The sequence below is a fragment of the Sciurus vulgaris genome (genome assembly GCF_902686455.1).
Source record: "Sciurus vulgaris genome assembly, chromosome: 6".
Classification (NCBI taxonomy): domain Eukaryota; kingdom Metazoa; phylum Chordata; class Mammalia; order Rodentia; family Sciuridae; genus Sciurus; species Sciurus vulgaris.
In genome coordinates, this window is record NC_136466.1 from 70,151,410 (window position 1) to 70,163,542 (window position 12,133).

General features: G+C 39.6%; 1 protein-coding gene across 1 annotated transcript in view; it reads left to right on the plus strand.

The window, feature by feature from the left end:
- Positions 1–1,004: 1,004 nt before the first annotated feature.
- Positions 1,005–12,133, plus strand: part of DIAPH1 (diaphanous related formin 1) — a 101,454-nt gene continuing 90,325 nt past the window's right edge. The window contains exon 1 of the mRNA XM_079144395.1: positions 1,005–1,239. Coding sequence (XP_079000521.1) covers positions 1,123–1,239 — 117 coding nt within the window. The 5' untranslated portion in view covers positions 1,005–1,122. The remainder of the gene's footprint in view (positions 1,240–12,133) is intronic.

Sequence of the window (12,133 nt, forward strand, 5' to 3'; positions counted from 1 at the left end):
ATGTACTTTTCACACAGAGGACAGATGTAGCTGGAGAATGGATGAAATTGTGAGGGAAAATAATTATGCTAAGGCCTAACAACATACTGTTGGAGAACCCCATTCTTTCAGGGATATTTGATTTATCCAGTGGGGAATCCTGGTTAAATACAGGGGCTTGACAGACTAATCTGGGTTTAAATTTTTTGTTAATTATGTGTACTTAGGCCAAGTCATTTTAACTCCCCAAATCCAAATTTTTGTGTATAAAATGATGAGACCAGTGGAACTTATCACATGATATTGTGAGGATTCAGTAAGAAAAGGCATGTAATATTTTGCATAGTGCCTGGCATGGAACATGTGTATTTAGCTAAGTGTTAATCATTATTACTGCTTAGGCTATTGGTAATAGTTTGTCCACATTAGAAACACAACTAGAGAGCCCACCTGGGATTCATAACTGGGCAATTCTAACTCCAGAACTGGTCTAGTAAGAAGTCCAGTATTGAGTGGGCCACGCCTTGTTTTTGGCTTATAACCTTCAATAAATGGTAGCTGTTGGTTTAAAAAAATTTTTTCATATGCTTGCTCCATGTGTACTAAACACATTAAAAACTGCGTTATCCTAGAGAGCCCAGCACTAAATTTTCTGCTAGACTAACGGTTACGTGATTTTTTTGTTCAGATAATATTCTGGTCTGGGGTGTGAGAAGGGTCTAGGCTAAAGCCACGTGGGCGCTGCGTGGGAGCGAAGAGGCCTGAGCTGCTCCAACCGCCAGGGGGCGGTGCTCCCCGTTGAGGGCGCCAGAGCTGCACCGCCCACTCGCTAACACCCCGCCCCCCCCACACGTGGGTCCAAATGGTTAGGCCTGCCGGGCAGGTAGCGCGCTTCAGCGGCTTCCCTCACCCCCGCTTCCCTTCCCCCATTGGTAGGGGCTGCGGGTGCGGGCGGAAGTGGGGCAGGGAGGCGGGAGCGAGGCGTCACCGTTGTATATTCATGAGGCGCGCGCAGCTCGGCATGCTAATGAGGCGGGGCGCGGCGGCCGGCTAAGGAGCTGCTGGGCGGCGGCGGCGACTGGCGTGGAGCAGCTGGGCGGGAGCGGCGTAGGCACAGGGTCACTGGTGAGCGCGAACCAGGACATGGAACCGTCCGGCGGCGCCCTGGGGCCGGGCCGCGGAACCCGGGACAAGAAGAAGGGCCGGAGCCCGGATGAGCTGCCTGCGACGGGCGGCGACGGCGGCAAATCCAAGAAATTCGTGAGTGTCCCTCCCACCTAGTTCCCTCAGCCCGGCCTGATAGCCTCCTCCTGGGCTCCAGAGACCCCAAGGGCTCCGGTCCTTCGCCAGGGATCCGCCCCCGCGCCTCCTTTCCTCTTTTGCTTGGTCCTTGGCTCCACAGCCTGGCATCCTCTCCCTCCGGGACTTCGGGAAGCACTGGCGTCCCACCTGGCTCTTGCCCCGGCAACCTCGGGGCTTCCCTTACTCCCTGGCCCGCATGCTCTCAGCCCCCACGGCCCCACTTTTTTGTAGTCTGCCCCTCGAACCCAAACACACTTTCTCTTTTTGGTCCTCTGTACTCTTATGGGTCCATTTTTTCTTCTCGCCCTTACCCCTTTTGGGTATTATCTTATTTCCTTCTCCTAAAGGTCACTTCCTCTCCCATGATTGATCCCGTTCACCTGCTAACTTTCCTCCCATCTCGTCCCCCTTAGGGCCTTCAGCCCGGTGTCACCTGGTAATCCTTCCCCTCAGGAATGTTACCTGACTTGGGCCCTACCACCCCTCCTCCCTTGGACATTTGTCCTTGCGATTACAGGAATGGGTTCCTGCCCAGGTCCTTTGGTCATTGGGGCATGGTAATAATTGGCTTCCTAGTATTTCTCTGTTCAAAGAATCTGTCTCTGCACTTTGTTGCTTATCACTTTTCAGGGGGCTAGAACTTGTCTCAGGATTATGCCCTTCTTGACCCAGGATGGTGATAAACCTCCCCCATGGGGAGGAAATTAGATTTCAAGTTCAGGAAGTTTGTGAGTAATTGAATTGCTTTTTGTACATTTCCTATGATAACCATCTCCTCAGCTCCTCTTCTGTCATCTTTTGTGCCTCAAGGCTACTGCCATCCCATTTCCTAACTGTATAAGAGTGTAACTTTCCTCAGGTGTCAATTACTTACAACCTGAGTATTAAAGAATATTGCTATTCATAGAGCCCTATCATTATTTTATTACCTTTTACCCATCCTAATTTCTCATTTATTACTCCCTCCACTGGGGAGCTATTTGTTTGCTTTTTACTATGCAGACTTTGAAAGATACTGAACATTGCTCCAGAGAGGGAAAGAATCTAGGTATTAATCATTTGCTAGTTAGCTAGTTATTTACTTAGTCTTCTCTTCCAGGTACTTAATGCTCGAACCCATTGTCTCTTTCTACCAAATGACATAACTTTTACCTCTTGTTTTCTCTTAGGCCCACCCCACCTACCCCCAGTATTCTGGTCCAACTTCACAAGTTTGGGAAGAAAACCAATAAAGTAATGGAAACAGGAAGAAAATGTTTTGTGACCTAGAGAGTTGGGTTGCTGAGTGTACTAAACAAAATTAAAATAATGACTCATCTCTTCCCACCTATTTCTAGCAAGGCCAGGTGCTCCTATACTATCCTTTACAGTGACGTGCAGGCTGTCAGTAACTGCTTGTTTTTATCTCATGAATACCTTACCAGAAATACAGGGTTAAAATAGCAGTGACACCTCCTTTCTCTGTTGGTGACTAAAGCAACCTTTACCTGTATTTCTTTAGGACAAGAATTGACCTTCTGATTGGGGAGCTTTCTTTCCAGAATTTAAGTTCTAAGGCCTATATTCCTTCTATTTTTGTATCTTTTTGTTTTTGTTTTGTTTCCATGGGTACTGTTTGACCTTCTTCACCCAAATTATGTGCCTTTTATTTTATCTAATGCAAGTGTGTTTCACAAATTTGTGAAATCTGCTTACATGTGTGTGTTGTAAGGTGAGAAACCTGAGGAAGCTCAACTTCTTTCCACCTGTTATTTTGGCATGGATATGGAGCTTGTGTATATGCTGAGTGGATTTGGCTCAGAGTTATTGATATTTGCTTTAGAGAGGGTGGAGCTGAACCAAGTTCTCTTTTTCCTTCTGAAGTGTTGGTCTTAACCCTCATCCTGCTGAATTTTAAAAGCTCAATATTACAGGTAGTGAGGAGAATTGCATTAGTAGATAGGGAATTGGAAGGTTTCCAGAAAAGTAGTGTTGCTTAACCTCTTAACTGCCAGGTATAATGTATCTGAAGGCATCAGAATATTCTGTCTTTCTTCATTGCTCTTTTTATGAGAACTGTGGAAATGAGAGACAAGGAGGAACATTGCAATCTACTTCTCCTTGTGTCTGTGTATGTATATGTGAGTGGGTGGAGTGGGTGAGATTGCTGGTGTGCTTTTGTTACCCAGGGCTTTGTTTTCTTGAACTGCAGGCTAAAACCAAACTCAAAGCTCTTTTGCCTACTTCACCTTTTCTAAAGTGTGTGTCCTCTGGAACTGTATTAGGAATGTATTTTAAGGACTGGGGGTGTAGCTCAGTGGCAGAGCACTTGACTAAAATATGCAAGGCCTTGCGTTTGGTCCCTAATACCACCACCAAAAAAAAAAGTACTTGATAAAAGTGCATTGGTTTGGATAGGACCAAGTGTGCTTGAATGTTGTTTGCATTTGAGGGGTAGCAATCCCTTTGGTTGCTGCTGCATACCTTTCTGGGCTATAGGTTCTAAATACAGATCAAGTGATGAGAACCCAGAGCTTACATATTGCCTAAGATTGTTAAGAGATGTTGGTGCAAGTTTCTTAAGCCAGACTCTCTGGTACTCCTCTTTTGGTTCTTTGTGAGTCTCTTTTTCTTCTGGACCATGAGCATATCCCCTCCCCACCTCCCCCTTTTTTTTTTTTTTAATGTAATGAGGATTAGACTGAGAGGTGCTTAACCACTGAACCATATCCCCAGCCCTTTTTAAATATTTTATTTTAGATATAGGGTTTCGCTAAGTTGCTTAGGGTCTCACAAAGTTGCTGAGGCTGGTTTTGAACTCATAATTCTCCTGCCTCAGCCTTCCTAGCTGCTGGGATTATAGGCGTGTGCCACAGCCTGGCAGCATATCCCTTCTTTAGCATTATACAGATTCATTTCAGAATTCGTTCAGATCAAGGAAAATTAAAATTCTAAGAGTGGTTTTGACTTTTTAGCACTGATGAATGGGTGTCAAATAGACTGATTTCTGAATATATTTAAGGAGAATAAGTACAACCAAAATGTTAGGAGACTGCAGAGTATTCCTGCATGTAATAGATTTCATCCTTCTCATACAATTGAGAAATTTTTTTTAATTGTCATTGGATCTTTATTATATTTATATGAAGTGCTGAGATTCGAACCCAGTGCCTCATACATGCTAGGCAAGTGTTCTACCACTGAGCTACAACCCTAGCCCTCTACAATTCAGAAATTGATAAATGCTTTTTTGGGTTTTTTTAGGTACTGGGGATTACACCCAGGGACCGTATCTCCATATATCCCCAGGCCATTAATTTTTTATTTGAGACAGGATCTTGCTAAGTTGCTGAGGATCTTTCTGAATTGTTGAGGCTGGCCTTAAACTTGGGATTCTCCTCCCTCAGCCTCTTGAGTTGCTGATATTACAGGCATGTGCTACTGTGCCCAGCAAGAAATTGATAGATTCTAAGAGATAATATTGCTTCTTGATTCAGCTAGGAGTATAACTTTGTAAAACATGCATTTTAGAGGGAATTAGAATAGAACATATAAAAATTTTGTTTAATTTTGGATGCCTGTGTTAAATTATGATGTTGTAGTTTCACACTTCGGAAAGTGAAGTGATAGAGTGTATTCAGGTATAGTACTCTGGCCAAAATGAGAGCAGTTAAAAGTGAAGGATGCTGGGCAGAATTTAACAAGATAATAGAAAATGCAGAGAATGATAAAGAAGTGGTATTGTTCTTGCAGATTCCTGTTGATCTTAAAACCTTTTATCCAAAAAGTGACAAAAAACCCTATGAATAATGTAGAGAGCTTTGAATAAATCATATGTTTTTTTGAAAGATAATGAACACCCGATTAATTTAGTTTGGAAAGAAAGGGGAATTGTTGAGATGTTTGAAATGATAAAATGATACCTTAAAAATTACAGCTGTTCCTCCTACCTTGTCTTTAAAGACAGCCAGCAAGTCTACCTGGTATTGTTATGTGTACTTGTCACAAAAGAAATGCTCCCTCAGAGGATGTAAAACTGAGGGAATGTCTTGGAATTGAGAGAGTAGGTAAATGTTGGAGTACTTTTTAAAAAAAGAACTGAGGACTGAGGAGATGGCTCAGTCGGTAGAGTGCTTACCTTGCAAGCACAAGGCCCTGGGTTCAATCCCCAGCACCGCAAAAAAAAAAAAAAAAAAAAAAATACAATCTGAAAAAAAGAACTGAATTTTTGGTGTGTGATAGTGCATTTCTGTAATCCTAATGACTTGAGAGGCTGAGCGGAATTGCAAATTTGAGGCTAATCTAGGCAAATTAGGTAGACCCGTCTCAAAATAAAATAAAATGGATGGGATGTAACTTAGTGGTAGACCATTTGCCTAGCCCATGTAAGGTCCTTGGTTCAAATCCCTAGTACCACACAAACCAAACAAAATAGCTGAAAATTTTATGACCTGTAAATTGTGGTTGTTATAAAAACTAAGAAAAGAGTAATAAATGAGAAGTGATTTAACTTTGATGAGCATCTGGATCAGAATAGACAAATTTTATGTCCTATATGATAAAATAACCTTTTGTTATCTCTGAGGGCCCTCAGTGTCTTTTTTAAATGGATTGTGAAGTTATTCTTGGGGAATATTTTTATTGGAATGTAGTGGAGGCTTAAAAGATAAGATTACATGCCACATATGATTTAAAGGAAAAGGTCGAAATCATGTTTATTAACAAGAACTACAAGGCATTATAAAGAAATAGGGTTTTTATATACATTTTAAGTTTCAATAGCTGAAATCATTAATGACTACAGAAATCATTCCAATTTTGAAACATGTTTTGTGTTACTTTTTTTTTTTCTGTATTGAACCTTCTATTTTCAATCAGTTATAATGTTTGAAAGCAGTAGGAAAAAATATACCCCTTGCTACCAGCAAAGCAACATTGGGTATATGCCCTTAGTTGGGGTTAGTTGACCCAAAACTACACTCTCTCCTCTTCCCAGATGCCTGTCATCTCTTTGTTTTTATTCCTTGCCTGCTGCTATATGATTTGTTTTAAGCACAGCCAGACTTTTAGGGAATCAGAGGTAGTCAGAAGCTGTTGACATTAAAACTTCTGAAGCTAAAATTGAAAAGTAAAAAATACACACACACACACACACACACACACACAGAAACACACTCATATGGTCAGGGAGGGGGTACTGGGGATTGAACCCAGGGGTGCTTTACCACTGAACTATATCTCTAGACCTTTTTATTTTTTATTTTCAGATAGGGTCTCACTAAGTTGCCCAAGCTGGTCTTAAACTTGTGATCCTCCTGCCTCAGCCTCCCAAGTTACAGGTGTGGACTGCTGTGCATGGCAAAAAGAATATTTTAATCAATGAACATATTTAACTATATTTTCTTCTTGTCTTTTTTTTTTTTTTAAACAGTTTTTAGAATCAGCAAACCCTTTATAAGGAAGTACAAAATTACTGAAGGAAAAGATAAATATTTAGGCTGATATTTTAATGAATTTTTTCACTGATTGCAGGATAAATAGGTGAATCATTGTTCTCTCAACTTTGAGATTCTTTCTTCCACTCAGTTTTACAGTTGCTATAAATGGAAACTTAAACTATAGAATTGGAGGGAACCTTCATGTCATCAAGTCCAAACACCAGTGTAGCACTCTTGCATTAGTAGGTTGGAAACATTAAGGAACTAAGGAGAAATTAGATGAATACATGGAGGTAGAGAAGCAGAAAGTCTGGATTCTGTGTTTCTTTTAGTAAATTTCAGGATTGAGGAATAGCTCGAGTAATAGAAAAGGATTTTTATAAGAGGAACAGGTACACTAAAAGCTTTGAGACTGAAAGGGAGATTGAAGAAACTGGTTCTTTATTGCTTGGCTCTGTAACAATTGGGGAGTGTCAATTTTCTCTTTAAATATTGTTTAAATTCCTTTCCTTCAGAAGCCAGGCAGGGTGGTGCAAACCTGTAATCCTAGCAACTCTGGAGGCTGAGGCAGGAGGATTGCAGGTTCACGGCCAGTCCCAGCAACTTGAGATCCTGTTTCAGAAATTAAAAATACAAAAGTATGAAATATAGCTTAGTAGCAAAGCACCCCTGAATTCAATCCCCAGTACTGGGGGTCGGGAAAAGACTTAAGAGGGACGGAAGAACAAAGAAACAAAAGAGAATAGGCAAATGGAATTGAACTACAATGAACACATGGGGACTTGCTTAGCATGTGTAGGCCCTGATTTTGAGCCCCTCCTCCCCCAAATAAGGCATTCTTAGATGGAAACTTGGAAAATTACATCCTTGGTAGTTATATAACTAGTCCTTAGGTAGTACCTATAATAGCTGTTTGGGCATTTTATTAGGGTAGCAAAAACAGATAAGAGTTTATGGTGTGGGGCTGGGGCGATATCCCCAGCACCACCAAAAAAAAAAAAAATTTATGTTGTCCTGGATTATACATATTCTCATTCCTTTTTCTTTGTTTTTTATTTCTTTATTTCTTTGTTGTATTACTTTGTTATATGGATTTATCAAAATTCGTGTATTCATTTACCTGTTGATGGACATTTGGGTTTTTTGCAGTTTTTGTAATTTTTTTATAGTGAACATTCTTGGGCAAGTTTTTGTTTGGACATGTCCTCATTTCTCTTGGGTAAATATCAGTGAGTGAAATGACTGGGTCATATGTTAGATCTGTGTTTAATTTTTTAAGAAATTGCCAAATTGTTTTCCAGAGCAGGTGTTTTACTTTACATTTCCACTGGCAGTGTATGAGAGTTCTAGTTCCTTATCAACTCTTGCCTGATAAATCTTAAGTTTTAGCTATTTTATTGGGTATGTGTTGATATCTCAGTGTGACTTTTAAGTTGCAAGTCCCTATTGATTTGTTTATTTATTTAAGTACCAGGGATTGAACCTAGGGGCACTTGCCCACTGAGCCACATCCTGAGCCCTATATTGTATTTTATTTAGAGACAGAGTCTCTAAATAAAATGCAGTATATTAAGGGTCTTTAAGCTGAGTTGCTTAAAGCCTTGCTACATTGCTGATTCTAGCTTTGAACTCTTGGTCCTCCTGCCTCAGCCTCCTGAATGTTATTAAACATCTTTTCATATCCTTATTCTTTGTATATCTTTCTTGAAGAATTTATTCAAGATTTGTCCTCTAAAATTTTTTATTAAAGTCTACATACAGGTCTTTGATATGAATGTTTTCTACTTGATTTTCTTAATATGTTTTGAAAGAACCAAAATATTTAATTTTGATGTCTTATTTTTTTCATTTTTGCTTTTTATGTCATATTTCAAAGAATATTTGCTAAAATCAGTTACTGAGATTTTGCTCTGTTTTCTCCTAGAGGCTTTATAATTTAGCTCTTAAGTTTATCTGTGTTCCACATTGAAAATATGACATGTGAGTTATATTCCCTATGTTCACTTTGGGGTGTAAATTTTCACCATAGGCAAGACAACATTGCTGATACTCTTAGGATCAGGGACCTTTGAGATTCCATTTATCCTGGAAGCTCTTTTTTTTCTGGCGGTGCAGGTAGAGGGGGTATTGAACAGAGGGCCTTGTGCTTGCAAGGCAAGCACTCTACCAACTGAGCTATATCCCTAGCCCCCCTTTTTTTTAATGGTACATAGTGATAACAATCTTTTGTTTTCCTGTATTCATTGTGCTTCAGGTTGTATAATATCAGTCTTCCTATGTATAAATAATGAAGGGCTGGGGTTGTAGCCCAGTGGTAAAGTGCTCGCCTAGCAAGTGTGGACTCAATCCTCAGCCCCACTAAAAAATAAAAAGCAATTCTCCATGAATCAGGAAATAAGAAGCAGAACTCGTCGGGACAGTGAAGATATTTAGCAAAGAAATTTAAGGGGAAAAAATATAATAAAGTTAGTTTAGTGATAGATTTTTAGTATAATTTTTCATACCAGTATAAAAATGAATTCTGTAAATAATGCTATGGGTGTGTTTATGGGAAGGAAGCTCAGAATTCTCGGGCTCAGTTTGTCTTTAGAGCTCTGCCTTGGGTCCACAAGGGACATCACTGGCCAGTACCTGAGTTGTTCAGCATCTTTATATATAAAGAAGATTAATTCTTTCCAGACTGGAAGGATAAGGAGTAATAATAACAATAACAGTAATAAGAGCAGTTGTTAAAAGCATATTTATTGCATGTTTACTCTATCCCTAGCATTGTGCTACAGAGCTTTAGATTTGGTATTTTATAAATCTCTACATTGACCTTAAAAAATAGATATTATTGTCATTTTCATTTTATAAGTGGTTAAACTAGAATTTAGTGAGATCAAGCAACATGCTTAAGGATGTAGAATTAGTGGCAGAGCTAGAATTCAAACTTAGGTCTAGATGATTTAAAAAAATCCATGTGCTATTGGGTCAGTGGCACATGCCTGTAATCCCAACAGATCATGAATTCAAAGCCAGCCTCAGCAGTTTATTGAGACCCTAAGCAACTTAGCAAGACCCTAAGTAAAATTTAAAAGGAATGGGAATGTGGCTCAGTGATTGAGCACCCCTGAGTTCAACCCCCAGTACCAGAAATCAAAACAAAAACCCTTGTAGTGCCAGACTTGGTGGCATGTGTCTGTAATCCCAGCAACTCCGAAGGCTAGTGCAGGACTGCAAGTTGGGGCCAGCCTGGGCAATTTAGCAAGACCCTGTCTTAAACTACAAAATTAAAAGCGCTGGGATATAGCTCAGTGATAAAGTGCCCTGGGTTCAATCCCCACTGCAGAAAACAAACAAAATCCCTTTATGTTTATTCACTACCTTGTAATCATAGTTTACATGTGTCCTCTTTTTGTGCCTGCAATATAAAAAAGAATATTCACTTTTACAGATTTTTTAGAAAATTTTGGTGCTGTCCCTTTTGAATCCTGTGGTCATCTGTGGTCTTTTAAAACAGGATTCTTTTAGAGTTCAGCTGGTGGGAAACGAGTCCTAAGTTTAAATGTACAAAGTGCATTGGCTAAATGCCTAAGTGCTTTTCATATTTAGTAATTTAGACTTTGAAGCTAATGGAAGAATCTTAATTAAACCTTTCTTATCTTAAGCATGAAAAAGTAGCTATTACAGTACATGCAAAACCTATCTTAGCCCTAGCTCATGAGTTATTAGGCAATTATATAAATTATTATTTTTTTAAATGTAGTCTTATCTCCTTTGTTAAGTAGAACAGCTTTAGCAGCCTCATTTATCAGGAGTTTTAGTTAAGTTTAAGTTGTTGAGAACACAAAGTAGTGGTGACAGACAAGGAAAAGGAATCTATTGCTAAGGTCATCCCTAGTTAGTCTTTTATATTTTCTATTTGGCATTTGGTATTCTTAAAGATCTCTCTTTAAGAGGCCCTGAAACTTGACTGTAAGGATTGCAAATGGTGAATAACTCCAGGGTCTCAGATTCTGAGTCAGGAAACAGATGAAGTTTGTTCCGTAGACCTGGCACTTGCTTGCCTGTGGTTAATAATTAAGAGGCTGCCACAGAAATCTAGTACCTGAAATTAGAATTTTCTGTATGACTTGTAGTGAAAAACGAAGAGAGGTTTTTGTTTGTTTGTTTGCCTGAATCTACATGGATCTACCCTGGATCCAAAGGCTGATCGAGAAGTCATGTGGTTATTGCATCAGGTTCAGTTCTTGCTTTTTTAAAAATTGTAATCTCAGCCCTGTCTATACCTCAAGTTCTAAGAGAACTGGGTGTGGTGGTACGCTCTGTAATCCCAGCTATTCAGGAGGTTGAGACAGGAGGATCATTTGAGCCCCATGAATTCTAAGACCAGCCTGGACAACAGAGTGAGACCCTGTTTAAAAAAAAAAAAAAATCCAGAAAGCCGTAAGGCTGGGAGCATAGACTTTAAATGCTGAAGAAATTCAGAGAAGCTAGAAAGTTACTTGGATATATTATTGGGTTAAAAGAAGATCTAAAATTCAGAATCTTAGAATGCTAGAGGTATAAAGAATCCTAAAATTGTTTTTTCCTTTCCTTTTCTCTCTGGCTTTTTTTTTTTTTTTTTTTTTTTGTGGTACTGGGGATTGAATGAATGAATGCTCAGGTGCACTCTACTTATACCCCTAGCTCTTTTACATTTTTTGAGACAGGTTCTTGCTAAGGTGTCAAGTCTGGCCTCAAATTTACAGCCTTTTTGCCTCAACCTCCCCAGTTGATACATGTACCACCATGCTTGGCAAGAAGCCTAAGATTATTTAATTTAACCCATTTATTTTATAGAAATGTTAGCCTAGAAAAGTGATCTGTCGAAATTTGCAGCTAGACCTAAAACTAACCCCCTTATCTCCCACTCCCTGGGCAGTATTCTTTCCATATATTGCTGCTTAGTTGTGACTTTACTATTAATTAACCATGTGAACTCAGGGCAAGTCACTTTACTTCCCTTGCTCTTTTCCTCTTTTGTAAAATTAGAGTTTATTATGAATCTTCTCCAAGGTCTGTGCTAATGCCCTAAGTTCTATAAATGATCCAAGTATAATTGTTTGCAGTTTCAAATAGCTTCACAGAAGATGGGGGATATTATTGGCAGAGTAGAGAGAAGAGTTTTGTGAGGTGAGGTAGGGAAGAGTGTGAACTGAAACTGAGTTGTGAATGTGTGATGGTACTGAAGAGGAATGGCCTGATTACAGCAATCATAAGGATTAATGGATCCTCAAGAGATTATTATATCCCTGTCAGGGTTTTTAGGTTCCCTTTCTGTAAAATCTTATAGAAAGCAGGACTGAAAACTAGCACTTTGTAACTTGTGATGCGTGATGCATGTTATCAGTGTCAGGACATGTGATGTGTGGTGGTGACAGTAAACCAGGATTATCTAAGAACACGAATAG